Here is a 19,368-nt window from a genome sequence, read left to right as displayed (position 1 = left end):
ATATATTTAAGAAAAAGAAATTGGTTACCTTATCTTCTTGATTTGTTGGTTTGCTATTGTTGTTTTGTTAAAATGATTTTTAAATTATTTTTTTATCTAAAAAATTATTAAATTAATATTTTTAAGTGTTTTTTTTATGATCTATGTGCTAACATAACAAAAAAAAAATTATTTTGATATATTTTTAATTAAAAATATTTTTAAAAAATACCATACATCATAATACCAAACATTACAATAAAAATTACATAGCTTGAGGCCATATAATAATTACTTTTGTTGTGCATGATAATTAAAACTTCAACCCTTCTCATTATCTTCAAAATTTACAAAGATGCACATAAAGGCATTAATTATATATCTAAAATACAAGTGGTAATCTTCAAAAACTAAAGTGAAATAACTAAAAATACAAACATTCGACACAATTGGCCAATGAACCATTGGTTTAGCAATAATATTACCCATTGCTCAGAAATAGACTTGGAGGATCAATTCTCAGGCCCTCCTCCAAATTAATTAACACTTTTAAGAGACTAAAAGTGAAAAAGAAAAAAAGAAAAAAAGAAAAAAAAAGAGTGAGTGAAGGAAAAAAAGTTAAACGCTAATTTACGAAGGACGAGCACTCTCTGAAATGGTTAGAAGATCTTCCAAGTAATCAGCCCCTAAATCCTCCAGGACCACCACATTTTCCATTCCAATTCTCGTTCCTTTCTCTTTCCTTTTCCTACTCTCGGCTTTCCTATTCATTGAGTGTCTTTTTTTCATTGCTACAATTGGCGATTGCCCTTCTTGGAAACCATAGCCCATTTGTTGAAGTGACTCATAAACTTTTTGAACAGGAAAATTTAGTACGGCCATTGAGCCTCTAATTGTAAATGCAGCTTGATCATAAGCTAAGGCCGCGGCCTCGGCAGTATCAAATGTTCCTAACCAAACTCTCACATGTTTTCTTGTTGAATCCCTTATCTCGGCAGCATACTTGCCCCAAGGCCGCCTCCTAACCCCTCTATAAGCAATTTCTTGGGGTGGCTCCTCTTGATAATTAGCTCTAGAACTTGCCTCATCGTAGTTAGTATTGGTGGATGAAGAGGTATCAAAAGAGTTGATGGGGGGCTCATTTGGGACTCCTGAGAGAAGCATTTCTTGGGAATCATTTTCATTAAAAGGAAGGGGTTGGCTGTAGAAGTTTTGTACGTTACATGAGAAAGAATCAAGGGAATTGAAAGAAGAAGATGATCCCGGGAAGAATTGAGAGTTTTGGGAGTGAAAATATGAAGAATCCATTAATGGATCGAGTGGATTTCTTTTGATGTTTGAATGAGTATATATCTTCAGTTTTTTGAATAGTAGTACTTTTGGTAGTGAAATGGCCTTCGGTCATAGGAGATACTTGTTCTGAAGCCAAGGGAGAATATATAGGCAAAATAGAGGGAAAAACCCTGAAGTTACTGAATAATATAAGGTAAAAGAGATAGATAACATGAATATAATATGGTAATTGGAGGATATTTTTCAATAAATTTGGTCGTTATAGGGACCCATGAACGAGTCAAAGGACCCATGGGGCATGGCGGCTAAGGTCAAATAAGAATTCATGCTGACATAATCAAGGGAATTGAAAGAAGAGGATGAGTTCATGGATTTTGGTGTTTTGTAGGTTGATGGTGGATTAATACCAGTTGCAGTTGTCTCCTAGGCACCCTAGCCTAGGTCTATTTGGCAGTGACACCCACTAATAATTGATTCGTCGTGTCCATATTCAGCAACTTGCGTGTCTCACTATAATTTTTGTTCACACTTGTCAATGCAATTGCCCGACAAAATAGTAATAGCATCAAGTATCAAGAGCACATTCAATGAAAAGGTAGGTTTCAAAGAGTTTTTTAAATTATATTTTATTTAAAAAGATATCACACAATTTTTTTAGGTGTTCTTAATAGTATAGTTTTGATGTTTAGATATTAAAAATAAAAAATATAAAACATTATTATTATTTAATATAAAAATATTTTTATAAAAGTATATTGCACTCCATTACCAACCATATAAGCACTAAAAGACTAATCTGGATTTTTTTGTTAAAAAATGAAAAAAAAAACTCTTTTATTTGGAGTTATATATATATGGCCTGTGAAGGTGATTAATATGGTTTTATATTAGTAAATAACTAGTGTCACATGTGTATAGCGTTGCGACGATCATCCTCTCGGATTGAGATCTTTGTGGTGATTGGTGGAAATAGAAAGATATTCTTATTTCTTATCAATAAAAAAGGAAGGAGTCTCCATCTAGTATTTTGGTCACTAGAAACCCTAACTGATCTCAGAGTTTTGATAAATAAACTGATTGTGTATAGGGAGGGCGTGTAAACCCCTAGTCAAAAATAGATAAATTTGGGTTAAATAGTATAACTATTAATTAAAAAATGATAAATTAGGGAGAAAATCTTATGAATCAAGATGAACATTTCCAGGAGATTAATTTAAAATTCAGAGAAGATAAAGTAATAAAATAGTATGCGAAATATTAACTAACGATAAATCGCGAAACTTCCTTGACCATGCAAAAATAATAATTTGAAGGAGAAACTTTTGTAAATTGGGTGATATTATGTGTAAAATAAAAGGGAATGTCAAATAAATCAATACATAACCCTTTGTGTGGGAAACGTTGAATTCCGGTATAATCCCCGCGCACAATCACGCTATTGGGACTGAACGTGGTAAAAAACTCTGAGGAAGATTTTATGATAATTATGAATAGGAATATCCAAAGAATTAGTCTAAGATCCAAGATGATTTAGGTAAATTATAAGGTATACAAAATTCAGATTTTAACGTGAAATTACCGACTGTCTAATTTTACAATATTGAACATATCATTCAATCAGATTGTTAGATCGGGCAAAAATTTTACGTGAGGTCTTAAAACATACTGTTGTACCTCGGGTTAAACTTTGAGGTCCATCGGAGTTCATAAAGATCCTAAAAATAAAGACACAGTGTCGGGTTAGTACAATAAACCAAAATTAGGGGGTAAATAGGGGTATAATAGTAATTGACATAGAAAAAACCTAATATAACTACTATAGCTGCTACTGTTCACACCTAACAACAACTTAAAAAATAGGAAGAGGCTTCTCTCTTGCCTCCAAAAATCATTTAAGAAATCCTTTTAAAATTATGAGATTGAAGCTTGCAAATAGGTTTGCAATGAGAGAAACACATTTAGGCTAAAATTAGAAAGCTTGGTTGGAGGAGAGGAGCTTGAGGGACAAGTATGGGTGATGAAAAGGAAGAACAATTGAAGAATAAACTGGTAAGAACTCTTCAATTTGAACTTGAAATTATTAATAAAAGTGTTTTTCTTTAGTTTTCCTCTTTGATTTCATAGTTAGTAAAGGATAATTGAAAAAATCTCAATGTTGTGATTCTAGGGTTCTTGAAAATGTATAGGAAATGAGAGTTTCTTTCAATAAATAGGTTAGGATGTTAATAAAAAGGCTTAAGCCAAAGAAATGATGGAAGAAAATAGAAAAATTTGAGAAGAAATCTTACCTATAGGGCTGGCCAGTTTTAATCTGAGAGGAGGGGTGGGAAATTGGGTTAAAAATGGTAATATTATGTTTTTGAACAAGCCATGTGAAAGAGTTTTAAAATGGTGGTTAAAATGAGTTTTAATTAGGTTGATGAATTATATGAATGATGAACAACGAGTGAGGTTAGGAAAAACTTTTTGATATGTGAAGATGTTTAAATAAAGAAAACTAAATGATAGGTTGTATATGTGCGAATGAGATAGAAAAATGAAGCAAATACAATAAAAAAAAAACATAAAAAAAATTGAACATGTTAAGGCTAGCCATGTGAATGGTTTAAAGGAAATTGATGAGTGATGGAAAGATCCTTAGGAATTGTAATTGGTTGTATGGAATCGTTGTTATGAAATGATGTAAGAACATTAGTTGATATTGTGCACGTATCTAAAATTACTAGTACAATTCTAAACATGAGTTGTAAATTTGAAAGTAGGAGTGTGAGTAAATATAATAGATGTGATAATGCATGAAAACACTTAGTGTGCTTGTTAAATTTATCTCTCATGTAACTAAAATCTTGATAGTCTTACTAGCTAACTTCTAGTTGGAATTACAACTTGGTAATAATATAATTTAGAGTTCGTGTCTTTATAAAAGTTTTAGGAATTAATGTTGTCGCACGTCACCTGCGTGGCATCGTTGGCGATTTTTCATTTGTTTGCTTTGATTTGTTCTTGGGAGTCGCCACCTAGTATTCGATTCAGGGTTACTAGGAAACCCATATGTACTGGTCTTTGTCAGAGATTCACGGGTAAGGGACCGGTTGTGGCTAGAGAAGGTATTAGCACCTGTAGCGCACCCTACCTGAGGTAAGCTGCTTTGCGATTTGATGTAATTTAAAAGGTTTTGAAAGTTGTCTTGCCAATGATTTCTTAAAAAAGAGAAGAAAAGTTCTCCTCAGTAAGGAGATTCTTATCTTATCGAGTAAAGAAAACCTAATTGCTCTAACATCAATAAAAACAAAACAAACTTTTCAATTTAATATCAAGAATGCATCTTACGTATAAGATTATGATCCCCAATACCAAAAGAAAAATATTTTTGATATTTTTTGAAATATAATCCAAATTCAATGCAAATTAAAACATTTAATTTTTTTTTTATTATTTTTTTCTTTTTAGTTTTATCAGCAACAACACATACTTAAAAAATAATAACAAAACACCAACTCAAACACTTTCCTTTTACTATGTCGCACGTCAAAATCCGCGCGGCGTCCGCTGGCGATTTTTTTATTATTTGTGTTTTGCTTGGTTCCTTGGAGTCGCCACCTAGTATTATGGTCACTAGGAACCTATGGTCTGCGAGAGTCTAAGTAAGGGACTGGTTGTGCAAGGGGAAGACGCATCACCCCCAGTGCACCCTACCTAAGGTAAGCTGCATTGTTGTTTGATTGTTTTTCTAGGTCGAGTTTCTATTCGTTGGTCTTTTCTAAGGTTCAAGGCAGATCTCTCTTCGTGAGGGAGTCTCTACCTTATTGGATTAAATCCTAACCGTTATAAAGTCTGAATTTTAGGATTGCATTTATTTACACCTTGTATGTTTAATACCCGAGGGTGTACTTTATCGTGTAATTTTACACCCCACAAATATTAAAGTCTACATCTGGATCCTGAAAAAAAAAAAAAAGAGTTGGAAAAAGGTTTTTGATATTTTGGCCAAACCCTAACGGATGATTATAAACTAGTTATGATATCCATTTTTTGGATTTTTAAAACGTGAGAAAGATGCAATTTTTTCTTCTTAAACATAAAAACATGCTTGGAAAATTCTTTAGGACTTGGCCGTATGCAATAAAATATTTTTTTCTTTTTTTGAAATTTTTTTTATTTTTTTTTGAAATACTTCGGAGGAAACCGGGTGTTTTAATACCGGATTTGTATCTTACCATGTAAGTATACAACCCAATATTAAGCAAACTTGGTAGAAAAATATTTAAGAAAGTCACAAATTTTTTAAATGATTTTAAAATTTTTTGAATTTTTTTTTCCGGGCCGGGCCGGGCCCAGCCACTTGGGCTGGGCCAGAACTGGCCCGACCCAAGCAGACGGCTAATTAATCATGCAGCCACGGTGAAAGGAAAAGGAAGGCGTAGCAGGGGAGGGGCGAGTTACCTGGCGTGGAGAGAGTCGGCGGCCTAGCTGGTGGTGCACGGTGTAACTGAAGGTGGTGAGGCCGACGGCTTGCACTGGTCACGGCTGGAAGAAGAAGGAGCAGAGTCCTGCAAAGGAGAAGGAAAGCTCACGGCTGGAGCTGTTGGTGTGGCTGAGGAAAGAGCTGCTACCCCGGCTGCCTTTGGGAAGGAAGAGAGCTTCTGGGCAAGGTGGTGGCCGCTGCCTCTGCAGTCACGGTGGCAGAGGAGAAGATTTTTACAGAGGAGAGAGAGAGAGAAGTGGTGCAACTGTCACGTGAGATGGTTTTATGGCTACTGGAGGTGGGGATGATGGTGAGAAGCTAGGTGATGAAGGTGGTGGCGGCTAAAGGCCACGGTGGAGAGAGAAAGCATAAAAAGGATTGTTTGCAGGAAAAATGAATACAGAAGGCTGGTTTTCGGCCAACTTTGAGCTTGTTTTTCTCCTCCTCCTGAGCATGAAATTTTCTCCTATTTATAGGGATACAAAGAGGGTAATCTTGTCTTCAACGTGGAAAAAGTCTCAGCCCTTGATTCAACTTGAGGAATCCAAGCCGTCGGTTCAAAATGTGCACCTCGAACTGCCAAATTTGGCAGTCCAAGGCTGCAGACTGTCCGAGGTGGCCACTTTAGGCCAATAAACGGAGCCGTTTCAAAGTTTTTCGACCCGACCGAACCATTCTCGGGGATAGAGGGATTCCAGGTGGACATGTTGGTGCACACGTTGTCGGATTTGGGGGCCAAACGAGGTAGAAAATGCGCCTGGAAGTCTACCACTCGGGCAGCTCGGCGGGGAAGAAGATGAACAGTAACCAGGCGACGCGTCGCCTGGTTCCTTTCCTTTTTTTTTTAATGCAAAACGGCGCCGTTTTGGATAAAAAATTAGGGATTTTTTTGCCGATTTTCAATTTTAGTCCTCCAACTTTCGATTTCTTTCAATCTTATTCCCTAATTGACCCTAAACTTCTGATTTAATGCAATTTGGTCCCGGCGTAACTTCAACTTCAGCCCCAGCTTTACGCGTATTTTGCAATATGGTCCTTGGTCTCGGATTTATGCAATTTCGTCCCTAATTGACCATTAAACTTTCATTTTCTTCAATTTGACCCCCGGATTTTGTCAATTGGACCCCTATAGTTTGGCGCATTTTGCAGATTGGTCCTTGGCTTTGGATTTTGTCAATTTAACCCCTAAGTGGCCCCAAAACTTCAATTTTCTTGCAATTTGACCCCTGATTTCAATCAATTAACTTGGTAAAAATTAAATTTGGTCTCTTAAAATTCCAATCTTCTCAATTAAGCTGAAATTAGGCTCCCAAACTTAATTTTTCACCAATTAAGCTCCAAATAAAATTAATTTGACCCATTTAAAGTATAATTAAGTCCTTGCACTTAATTAAATCCTTCATTTGGACCTAAATTAATTCTTAAACATAATTAAAATTTAATTTGGCCCATGATTAAATCAAATTGGCCTATTAAAAATTTAATTACGTCATTGGACTTAATTTTTATGCAAATTTGTCCAATAATCATTTAATTTGACATTGAATTTGCATTTTTCCTCCAATTTTGGGCATAATGGGGCGCAACTAGGTCTTGAATCTCCTCCAAAAATTACAACTTGATTTCCCGACCTACTTTCTCCACGTTGCCAGCCTTTATTTTTTTTTTTTGTCTTTATTTTTTGAAAAAAAAAAAAGAAATTTATTTTGGGGAATAACCCAGAATTGGGTTATGACATACTATGTTTAAGCACACACCCATTACAAGATTACAAATCAATCACAATTCAAAATAAACCAAACAACACCTTAAACAATTTTAAATTTATAAAATGAACCCCAAAAAATTCAGGAATAGTACCGGGAAGCTCTCTGAAACTGCAGAAACAGTAGCGGCACGTTGCTCCACGCGCCACCGTCACCCACGCGCCGCCGCCGATGAAGGCAGCAAAACCGATGGATCGGGAACGTCTTCTTCTTCTCTGTCTTCTTACGCTGTCGTGAGGGCCACCGTCACCTGCAACAAGGGAAACAACGCACAAACAGTAGTTGATTTTAATTTTTCTTTTTGTGTAGGTCCGTTCTCGGGTCTGCTACTCTGTTCGGGTTTGTTATTCTTTCCTTCTTCTTCAAGCAGCAGATTTGGCAGTTGTGGAAGGAGTGTTGGAGGTCGGAGCTGCGGGTGTCGCCGCTTGGGAAAGGGACAATGGTGGGTTTGTGGGCACTGCTGGAGAGAGAAGGCAGGCATATTTGTGGTGCGCAGAGGGAAGGTCTTGGTCGGGCGTCTGTGGTGAGCGGCTGGAGGAGGGGAGCTTGTCCGGTGTGGGAGATGGAGGTGCGGCGGCGGCTTCGGGTCTGCCGGGTCTTTGTGGAGGTCGGTGTGCACTGAGGCTGAAGAAGGTAGGACCTACTGGCTGAGAGCGAAAGGAAATGGGGAAACAATGGAGGTCGGTCTGTGGGGGAAATGGAAAGGGAAACGGGGGGAGAGACTGCAATGGTAGAGAGAAGCTTTTTGCTCTCTGGTTCTCTTTGGCTGAAAGGAGGGTGGCGTTGGCTTTGGGAGGAAAGTCGACGAGCAAGGAAAGGAAAGGCCTTGGCTGGTGAGAGGGGGAGCGATTGTGAGAGGGAGATGGTGGCGGCTGTAAGAGAAAAGGTGAGATGGACGGGGGGGCCTGTTCTGGTTTCTTTTTGGTAAAGGAGAAGCGAGCGGCGACTTGGGTATGAGGGAAGTAAGGGTTAAGGTTTTTTACGGTTTTTTGTGGTTTAGGGTTTCTTTATGATTACTCTCAATTGCGCAAAATTGCCCTCCATTGTGTGTGTTGTGGAGACCAGTATTTATAGGTAAAAATATTGCTAGGTTTCCAAACTTGGTCCCTCAACTTCTTTCTTTTTTTGTAAATTTGATTTTTCTTATTTTTGTGGATTTTTCTTATCAACATTGACTCGAATGAGGAAAATTGGTGATTTTAAAATATAACTCGTTAAAAGTCAAACACGTGCCAAAGATCTTTGAAAATTTAAATTCTTTTGAGACATTGCTGAAAATGCTAAAAACGATGCAAATATATTAAAAAAACATATTTTTTGGATTTTCATTGTTTTTCACTATTTTTGGATTTTTCAAAAATTTTATCAAAAAGGTGGGTCAAAAATTGGGTAACAACAAATGTTATATTTCAAATGAAACTGATCTTGACTTATTTGGAGTTGTATAACTCCAGATATGAGAAATACACTAAGTAAAGGTTCAGACAAACATAGTACTAGACAAATTTCAGGTGCTACCGTAATTATTAATTTTGAGCCTTAAAACAATATAATTTGGAGTTGGTGTCTTTAAAGAGGTTGTAGGTATGGATGTCATATTTCTAATGGAACTAGTATTGACTTATTTGAAGTTGTATAACTCGACATATGAGTACAACATTGAGTAAAGGTCAAAACTAACATAGTACTTGACATATTTCTTATGGTACTGTAATGAGTGAGTTTAGACATGTAGATGACAATACTGAGTGTTGTGTCCTTCATGAAAGGTATAGCCCTATGTTATATCTTTCTATATAGACAAACCATGCTAAAAAAATAGTTCTAAAAATTTATTTACGATTAAAATACCAAACAATGTTCGAGGTTGGGTGGACTAAACCAACTAGGACTAATCAATCTCTAATCTTTACTTGGAATTTGTTGTTGGTTGAGGGTTCTAACATTTGGATTGATAAGAATAATTATGAATATGGGAAATATGTATGTGTAAGGAATTTTAAGGATTTTCCTTGCCAATGGTTTGAATAAAATGATGATTAAATGAGAATTGAAATGAAATGTTGATGTTGGTTGCATTGTTGATGATAAATGTATCTTTGGTGGTACATGATAGGACAGTAACAAGGAGTAGCAACACATGCACAATGTCGCACCCTCGCGGCGGAGTGCGGCGTCGTGACGATCCTCGATTGGTTTCGGGGTCTTTGTTTTGTGTAAAGGGAGTCGCCACCTAGTATTATGGTCACTAGGAAACCTAACTGGTCTTTCAGAGATTCTAAGGCAAGGGACTGGTTGCGTAAAGGGAAGGTGTTAGCACCCCTAGTACGCCCTAGCTAAGGTAAGCTGCTTGGTGTTTGGTTTGCCTTATAATTGCTATGGTGTTGTTGTTGTTTTTTAATCCCATCTGTTTTCCTAGGTTTGATTCAAACTAAATTTATTAAGATAGAAATCCAAGGAGGTTCCATGTGCTTTAAAAGCTCATTTTCCCCTTAGTATTTCAAGAGTTTGCGACTCGTAAATCGCAAGGAGGAGGGACAAAAATTTAGAAATTTAGGGCGCTTTAAAAGCCTATTTTTGCCTTAGTGTTTTATACTCTCACAGCTCGTAAACCGTGGAGTTAAAAAAAAATTAAAATGTCCTCAATTATAATCAAGGCTTCTTTCAAAGATGTGTGAGGATTTATTATTCCTAGAAAATTATTTTGGATATTTACCACTCAGGGTTTCTTTATCCAAATATTAACAGTGAATAATAACAAATTATTCCCAATAATATTTTGGGTATTTGTCCTTTAAGGATTTCTTTATCCAAACATTAGCGGTGAATAATAGATGAATTCCTCCCAAAATAAGATTTTTATATTTTTTTGGAATATTGGCCAATACCCTTTGGAGTTTTACAAACATGTTGTAAAATCCAGAAATGCAAGAAAATAATTTTTTTTTTGTGTTTAAGAAATCCATGTAAAAACACATTTTCGAAACTTCCAATATTTTTTGTATATAAAAAAAACATTCAAAACATGTTAGGGTATTGGCCGTATGCAACACACAAAACATTGTTTTATATTTTTTTTGTCAAAACACAAGCATCACAAAAAAGAAAAAAAAAACAGCCATACACATCCATTCCAAAATTTGCAAAAGGCCCAAAACACTGATATATATAAAAAATAAATTTCCCAAAGCCAAACTTTACTCACACAAGATTCAGTTCGTCCATTTAAACCCAAATCCTATAACTAAAAAAAAATAACAAGTCTGTATGCACAAGAAGACCACAATTCTGAAAAACCAAAACCTATAACAGTAACCATGACTCAACACCCATCCTTTTTCCGATCTTTAATACTGCCACACTCGTTAGTCTCATGCAAAAGGAAACGACTTGAGCAACACCTTTATACTGAAGCAAATACAGAACTACAAACACAAACCAACGGCCAGCTAGCTCTTTTTTCAGAAAAAACAATCAAAATGAAAACATGAACCGAAAGTCTGCTAAAAGACCGCCTTGACTCTAAAGGGACTTCCCTCGTGTTTCACTTTCTAGATAGAGCTTTATTTAGGAGCCAAACTCAAACTATGCAACATCCTAAGGCAAAGAGACACTCGGACAAAGAAAGGGAAAGATAATGAAAGCCTTTAAAGCTCACGGTTCCTCACGGCAAGAGAATAAGAAAAGAAACGTAACTTTAACATGAACAAAAAAAATCTAAGCTCCAAGCCATGCATGAACCGTGGGCAAGCAATGTCCTTTTGTCCAACCAGAAACGAATATCCAGAGCAAAAGGAAGGAACAGGTTTGGAACAGAAAAAAAACAACAGATGTCAAGTTTGAATATAGCAAGGAAGAAAAAAAAAACTGGAAAACTAACCTGCAGATCTTACTTGTCTGAATGCAGAAGATGAAGTTCAGATAGATGGAAAAGCCTAAGCCTTTCGCCCTCGTTTTTCTGTGTCTCTCAACTCAGCCTTATGCGGGTTCTCTCGGTTTTTTCTTCACTCTTTCTTTGCGTCTCTCTCTGCTTTCTCTTCCCTGTGTTTTCGGCCTCTTCTCTCTGTTTTTTTACTTTCTCTCCTCATTCTCTGTTTTCTTTTTCAAAGTCAGGGGGTGGCTGCTTCGTTTTTAAAAGATGAGAGGGGGCTGCGGCTCCTCTAGAGAGGGTTTAGATTTAGGACTTTTTTTTTGTGTGTTTTCCTCTCTTTTCTGAAAAATTACATCCCCCATGAATATTTTTTTCCTTCCTTTTTTCTGCTCCCTTTTATGCTCTTTCTTTGTGCGTTTTTCCCCTCCCTTTAGGTCAGCAGCCGAGGCTTCCATATAGCCTATACACGGCTTTACTTAGGAAACAAATATTACATTAACTCTAGGGTGTATTCTCGGGTGAGCAGAAATAGGAAACCAGAATGTTTGATTCTGATTTTGTGATCGGCAGTGATTTCTTTCCTAGTTAGAGGATGGTGTGGCTCTTTTATTTCCATCCATAGGGCCAGCTGCTCCCTTTGAAATGAGGCAACAAAAACATGGTCTTCAGCTCCAAAAATCAGGCGTGATGAGAAAGGAAAACAGCAGAGAAAAAATATGAAAGAAATCAGATGAAGGGTGCAGCTGCAAAGTCCTATTTTTCTTATTCGGTGTGGTAAAAATCCTGTCATTTATGATAATCCAGCCCCCCTCTCCAGCTTTCAATGTCCTTCTTCAATTCAATCCCTCAATTTAGCACATTTTGATTCAGTCCTTGATCCAAAAAAAAATCCTTTGAATCAGTCCCGCGAACTTGGGCAAAAATCCTTCTCGCGGCCAGGAATCCCTACTTTCAACACTAGATATTCAAACGGGAATATCTTGAGCTTTTGATATTGAAATCAAGCGATTCAAAAGCCCAAATTCATCTACGTGTCCCGGACTACAACTTTGATGAGGATTCAAAGTGAGATAAATTTGTTTTGAATAACAGAATTGCAACCAAACTCGGCTGGAAACCTTCTCGCGGCAAGATTCTATGTTTTCACGCTAGATTTCAAACAGGAATATCTTGAGTTTCTGATATCGAAATCAAGCAATTCAAAAGCTCAAATTCATCTACGTGTCCCGGACTACAAATTTGATGAAGGAGTTGAAGTGAGATAAAATCATTTTAGAGAACAGAATCTGTCAGTAATCTAGTTGGTCAAAAAAGTTCTTGATCTGACGATGCTGGGCATTCGAATCTGACTGAGAATTTGCCCTAAGAACAATGATCCCTAGGACCTAATAAAGGTGTATGTCAATTTTTTAACATATCATGAGTGACAGAATATACCTATGATGGTCAGATATCGTACGAAACCGAATCAGAATCAGAGCCTAAGTTGGAACAAAAAATTGTGACAACAGCAAAACCATTTTTTTAATGCAAATTATGAGGGATTTATTCAACCTTAAAGACCAGATAAAAAAGGAATGAATTTGGCGTTATGAAGACTTCTGATCAATCTAAGAAAACCTGACGATTTTGGCAGCAAAAGGGAAGGATAAAGAGAGCAGAAAACAGCTCAAACAGGGTTTCGAAAAAATATTTCGTTCATCTGCTTTTGTCAATCTTCCAGCAAACATGGGGTCCAAAAATGAGTAACAAGACACAAGATCAAGGTGAATGCTCGACACTTTATCTTTTTAGAATTAATACAATTTTAATTTATGAAATTCAGAATATCTATGCCTCTTATTTCCCATGGATGGTAAACAAATGTGAGTAGAGTATAATACTGAAATACCTAAAATACAAAAGAAAAGAGCTAGCACTCTACGGTATATGAATCTCTTAAGAGATTTCTCACTAGTCATTCATGTGGATTATCGTTATAGGTCGGACAATTAAATGACTTATGTGACAACTCAGCCTTTGAAGAAATATTCAAAGTAAAAACTACATCTAATCCTCTAGTAATCTTTGCATAAAACTATAAAATAACTCTAGATCTGTCTAACGAGATCCTTGAGATTCCTGAAAAATTTTAAATTTACCGTTTTCGCTGTGTTAATATGTTTCAGAAAACCCAACATAAGAATGAAAATGGATCAGTTTATAGCTAGATTTGATGGTGTGAAAGCAAGAGTCTTTCTCACTTTATTCTCTTCACACAATGTACATATATAGAGTCTACACAATGAACTAGATAATACATTAATTTTACACTGGGATCAAGGTATATCTATAATTATGGAATTATAGGTCTAAATATGGTAAGACAAGAATCCTATTATGGAATTATATGTCTAAATAAGGTAGGTCAACATTTTTGTAACCAAGGTTGTTAAAAATGTTTTTATGATACGACATTGAAAATACAATACAAACTTGGATCGTAAAAACATATCATAAAATCATAAGTGATTTTTTTCATACATGGTCTATACAAATAATAAACAATTTCATCAATAAAGATATGGTGTATTTGTTCTTGCATGATAAAAACCTATCATGCAAGATCCAAGAGAAAAAGTCAGAAATGGTTGATAAGGCTCTACGTCCAAGAAAAAAACATTGAAAACAACTATGTCTTCGAAACTACACTCCCTTGTTGCCAATTCCAATGCTCCCTCCAAATGCATGACCATTTGTAGTGTTTTAGTTTATCTGATATCTTTTGCCTTGATGAAGAATTCATCATTTTTAGATATTGTTATACTTTTATAAGTTTTAGATATTCTTTATTACACACCATGAATCTCAACAAGTGGATCTATAAGGAATTGTAGGTTTTATATGAACTAAAACAAATGAATCAAACAATTTAAAGTAAGATCTTTTTTTTATTTTTTATCTTGAAGTCTAGTTCCTTGTTAGATCATATCTTAGAGAAGTCATGTGAGACATCATAATATTGTAAATTTGTTTAAAAGGCTATAGTGTTTAGGCATAAACACATGGTGGATCAAACTTCAAAGCATGGTTTGTCACTCTTATATGTAAAAATATCCCTATAGAATAAGAATTTTCATGTTTCTATCCCATAATACATAATTTTTTTATTTATTATGAAGGGTTTAAGCAAGACTATGTTTCTTTCATCATTGCACTATTGATTGAAGAAGGAATCCATGAATACAGGCTCTTGTTGGGCTCATGCGTTAGTGAGTAAACACAAGGGTATGCAATGAAGAAGATAAGAATTGAAAATCTAGAATTATTATAAAATCATGATTTTGCCTGATTTTACCGATTTTACACGATTTCAGTCTGATTTTATCATATTTTTTTTATTTTACATGATTTTGCACAATAAGTATATGTTGACCTATAAAATTGTATGATTTTACGAGTTAACTCGTGATTTTAACAATGCCTCCATTATGATCTTTAGTTGGGCAACCCCTTCACTCTAGTCCTTTTATTGATTCCTGCAATCCCTTCATTATGATATGGTTTATAGCTTACGTCAACCAAATTTTGCTCCACCTATAAACACAAAATATTTAAAACCATCATTAGGTCGAGTGGAGAACTATAACCACTTGTTGGAGATTGATATTTAGATTGATAATTTTGTTTAGGAAATGCAATACTGAGATTGATAATTTTGTTATTTTATTTTATTTTTTTTAGTTTAGGAATTTTTAAAATAACCTTATAATATTTTCTTAAACCAAATAGAAAATAATAATAACTAAGAAAAATAACTTCTCCCTGGAAATCCTCTTGCATGGCTTTTTCTCTGCAACTATAATGGGAAGATCAAAAAAGAAAAGAAGAAACCCTGCTCTTTTCTCTCCAATTGAAAATCCTATGAACCCTTTGTAAGGAACCCAATTTGAAAATCTCAAGTAAATTTATCTAAAAACCATAATTATAAGACCCGACCTGGTTTAAAGTCTGGGTTATGTGTTAGATAGGTCAATCTCTATGTTAGCGAGTGGACTGAATCTATTTTTTTCAGTCGAAAACAACCTCATTTTGTAAAAATGTTGATCGTGTCTCACACGGTTTGCGGATTGACCCTTAGTCATCCAAATTTGACTGGGTCAACTCTTCAAGTTCTCAACATCAAACCTAGCTCGAGCTGGGCCTTGAGTCACCAGGTCAACTTATTAGTCTAAATGTGTTTAATAACTATGCTAAAAATTCCAATTTCAAAATTTTCGATTAAAAAACCCTTCAAAAAACATTCATTTGGCTACTCTTGTTGAAGTCACTATTGGTTGTTATTGTCATTGTCATTTTTATTGTTAGTATTGTTATTATTGTTGTTGTTGTTGTTCATGATGTTGTTTTTGGTATTATTATTGTTGTTGTCGCTACTAGATATTGTTGTTATTGTTTATAACATTCATTTGGCTACTCTTGTTGAAGTCACTATTGGTTGTTATTGTCATTGTCATTTTTATTGTTGGTGTTGTTATCATTGTTGTTGTTTTTTGTACGTATTATTATTGTTGTTGTCGCTACTACATGTTATTGTTGTTGTTTATTATAATGATAATGCATGGTAAAGTTAAAGTTAAAGGGGTGGATGGGAAATATAAGGACCGGAAGGAATAGATAAAAAATAAAAGGACTTATCAGGATTTTTATGGGTTTTTTCATCGATTTATCCGTCAAAGGCTAATAGAATAAGCACATTAAAAAAACATAAATCAAGTTTTTTTTTTCCATTTAGGACTATTTATTTTTTAGGTGGTGGGTTTTTACAATTTAGCATAAAAGAATATGTTAAAAATCGGGTTGTATCTCTCACCTACCTCTCCACTCGGCTTTGATTAAAGTGGTAAGATTTTACCTATTTTTGATTTGACCCTACTTAAATTGAATAAAAATCCGATCCAACAGGATTAAATGACACCGATCCTTTGGATACCAACAAGTCAAAATAAAATTGTCGTACCTAACCACTAGTCTAGTTTTGTAAAAACTAAAATCTCTTATCACTAGAAACAGGGAAACTTAACAATAGCTTTATTAAATTTGAAGAAAAAATCGATGCAGTACTAGCCATTAATGCAATGTCACAACCACCATCCATTTCCACTAAGAACATCTTGCACCAATCAAGGTTATTGACAATCATTTTTTTAAACAGCTATAATAACAAAGGAAACTTCAGTGATTTTCCAATGCACAGCGTGAAATTATATGTGCAGAGGAGCCACCATCAAGAACTTTCAAGCAGTTATGAGAAACGTAGTTTATCACCTGCATTTCCTTCTATAAATGATGGGTTTCCATCTGCTATTAACTGTTTTGTTGGACCATAAAGTGAGCACCCTGTGCTCAGTACTCATGACTTGTCATTTCAGATAGCTGCCCCATCACAAAAATCAGAAAAAAATAATATTAAATTGAACTGTTAAGCAACTTGAATGATTCAAAGGTGAAAGGATTTCGTTTTTCTTTCCAAATGGAATGATATACAAGCACAAAGTATAACAATGTCACTCTTGAACTGACCATATGCTCTCGAATGCATGGTCAAACATTCAGTAATCCTTTGACAACATAATCACGAACAAAGTGTAAATCAATGGAAATATGTTTCATGCGAGAATGATGCACTGGATTTATACTTAACCAAGTTTGATGTGAATCTCAATTTTATAGAAGTGTAATTGGCCTAATTAGAACTTGCATTGGATCTTTTTCTGTAGTCTTGATTATATCAAAGTTACTCTAATATTATCACATAAAATGACAGGTGATTGCTAAATGGGAATACGAAGTTCCCTGAAAAGAGAGGCCGGAGAGCTACCCAATTTCAGAAGTTATTGCAGCTAATGCATGATACTCCGCCTCTGTTGAAGAACGAGCAACTACATGTTGCTTTTCTGTGCTTCAAGATATTGGGTTAGACCCTAGAAAGACCATATAAGCATTTGTGGAGGTTCTGTCATCCATATTACAACCAAATCAACATCAAAATATGTAGTAACAACCATTGATGAAGCATGTCGAAGATGTAGTCCATAGTATAATTAAGGTGCCTTTGAGATAGCGAAGTAGTCTCTTGACTATAGATAAGTGAGTTTGAGATGGCTTATGCATAAACTGAGCTAGTTTATTTACTGGAAAAGAAAATGTCTGGTTGGGTCAGTGACAAATACTATAAGGTACAAATAACACTTTTATACAGAGAGGAATCAGTAGCAGCACTACCATCATGTAGCATGAGTGATTCTGTCATGGATATAGGTGTGTGAATTGGTTTAGCTCCTTCCAGGTTGTATCGTGAAAGTATGTCACAAATATAGCGATGCTGATTTAGGAAGAGAAGACCTGTCGTGGATGAACTGCCTACTCTCTTAGAAAGAAATGCACATTAGTTTAATGCGAAATTGAACCTGTCAAGAAAAAGATTAGAGTTTCGTGTGAAGATTAAATCATCTACATAAACCAAGTAGTATGCAATATGATTTGCATGATTGTAGAGAAATAGGGAAGGATCTATTTGAGATACTGTTGAAATCCCAATGAGGTTAGGCCTTGACTAAAAGCTTGATACTAGGCACGGGGTGCCTGTTTGAGATCATAAAGAGACTGTCTGAGTTTGCAAATGTGATATGGATGGTCTGTATCAATAAATCCTACTAGTTGCTGCATGTAAACAACTTCATTAAGTTTTCCATGAAAAAATGCATTATTCACGTCTTGTTGATGAGGAGACCAGTTCTGAGTGATGGCGGGTGATAGAACAATTCGTTTTGTTGCTGGTTTAGTGTTAGGTCAAAACATTTATGTGTAGTCAATACCAGGTCGCTGATGAAACATGACGTCAGACCTAAGGCTTGTAACTGAACTTAAAGCTGGGGAAGGAAAGCAAGGAACTGATACGCAAAACTAACTAGCAACCAAGGCACAAAAGGCACTCCTTAGGCCTCATCAATCGAAGATGGAGGCATTCCAATCGTTGAAAAAGCCTTCTTGATATTGGGTGGCCTTTCATCGTCCTTCACGATATTTGATTGAATCAGAGAATCAGTTCTTACAGTGCCCGAAATTAGACAAATCCTTTTGCAATAAGACGAGCTTTGTATTTTTCAATGGTGCCATCTACCCTTCTTTTGATACAAAAACCCTTTTACAACCAATTGGTTTGATGTTTTCAGCAAGTGGTACCAGCTCCCAAGTGGACACCATAGTTTGTATATGCTTTGTATTTAACTTGATGATTTGGGAGGCAATTATCTTTGATGGATGGCCTAGACGTTAATGCCATTGAACACCAGGATGAAATTCAGTGGCATTAGCAGCAAATTTGTCAGGAGCAGTATGGCTTGCTAGAGGATACACACCATTTTGACGTCTTCCTTATAGCATAGTCGCCCCTATGATCCGATCTTTCACAAGAAAGTAATCAGGATGAATTATTCAATGCGTACATTATTTAAATCTGATTGAGCTGAAAATTTGATGTTGTTGCCAAGTATCAATACTTTATTCCTAAAGCTTGATTCTTCGTCAGTACTTGATGCAAACATACAAAATACAACAAGTCTTTTAAGATTCGAACAACAACACTTGATTCATTTTGTACTAAATTTGATTGCATTTTTGTGTTCTTGTTGTATCTGCTCAAGATTGAAAAACAGAACAAACTTGTCAGTATGTATGTATTAACAGAAGCTAAAAATATGTTTCTTCTAGAAAAGATCTGAACTGATGGGTTTTGTATTCTTCTTACTTCTTTTCTGCGTTATCTGGTGAATTTCTTATAGGAAAAAATGTACTGATAAAGGAAATTTTTTAAAGTAGAATCAAATATCCTGAGGTTACGTTCGGACAAAAGACTAATATAACATTTCCTCATCATTTAAATAGATATTCAGTTCTTAATCTTATTTTACTGAAAACATTGATCTAGCTATCAAAATGAAGACGTCAATCTC

General features: G+C 35.4%; 1 protein-coding gene across 1 annotated transcript; it reads right to left on the bottom strand.

The window, feature by feature from the left end:
- Nucleotides 1–215: 215 nt before the first annotated feature.
- LOC7487168 (ethylene-response factor C3) lies at nt 216–1,395 on the bottom strand. The gene has a single exon (XM_002325289.4). The coding sequence runs from the start codon at nt 1,285–1,287 to the stop codon at nt 610–612; it is 678 nt and encodes a 225-aa protein (XP_002325325.1). The 5' UTR covers nt 1,288–1,395; the 3' UTR covers nt 216–609.
- Between the last annotated feature and the right edge of the window lie 17,973 nt (nt 1,396–19,368).

The sequence above is a fragment of the Populus trichocarpa genome, chromosome 19, assembly GCF_000002775.5.
Source record: "Populus trichocarpa isolate Nisqually-1 chromosome 19, P.trichocarpa_v4.1, whole genome shotgun sequence".
In the NCBI taxonomy this organism is placed as follows: Eukaryota; Viridiplantae; Streptophyta; class Magnoliopsida; order Malpighiales; family Salicaceae; genus Populus; species Populus trichocarpa.
The sequence above is the reverse complement of the archived record's forward strand: the minus strand, read 5'-3'. Positions and strand labels throughout refer to the sequence as shown.

What these genes read in the sequence shown, in the direction of transcription:
- LOC7487168 (XM_002325289.4), bottom strand. Translation starts at nt 1,287, where the DNA reads ATGGATTCTTCATATTTTCACTCCCAAAACTCTCAATTCTTCCCGGGA.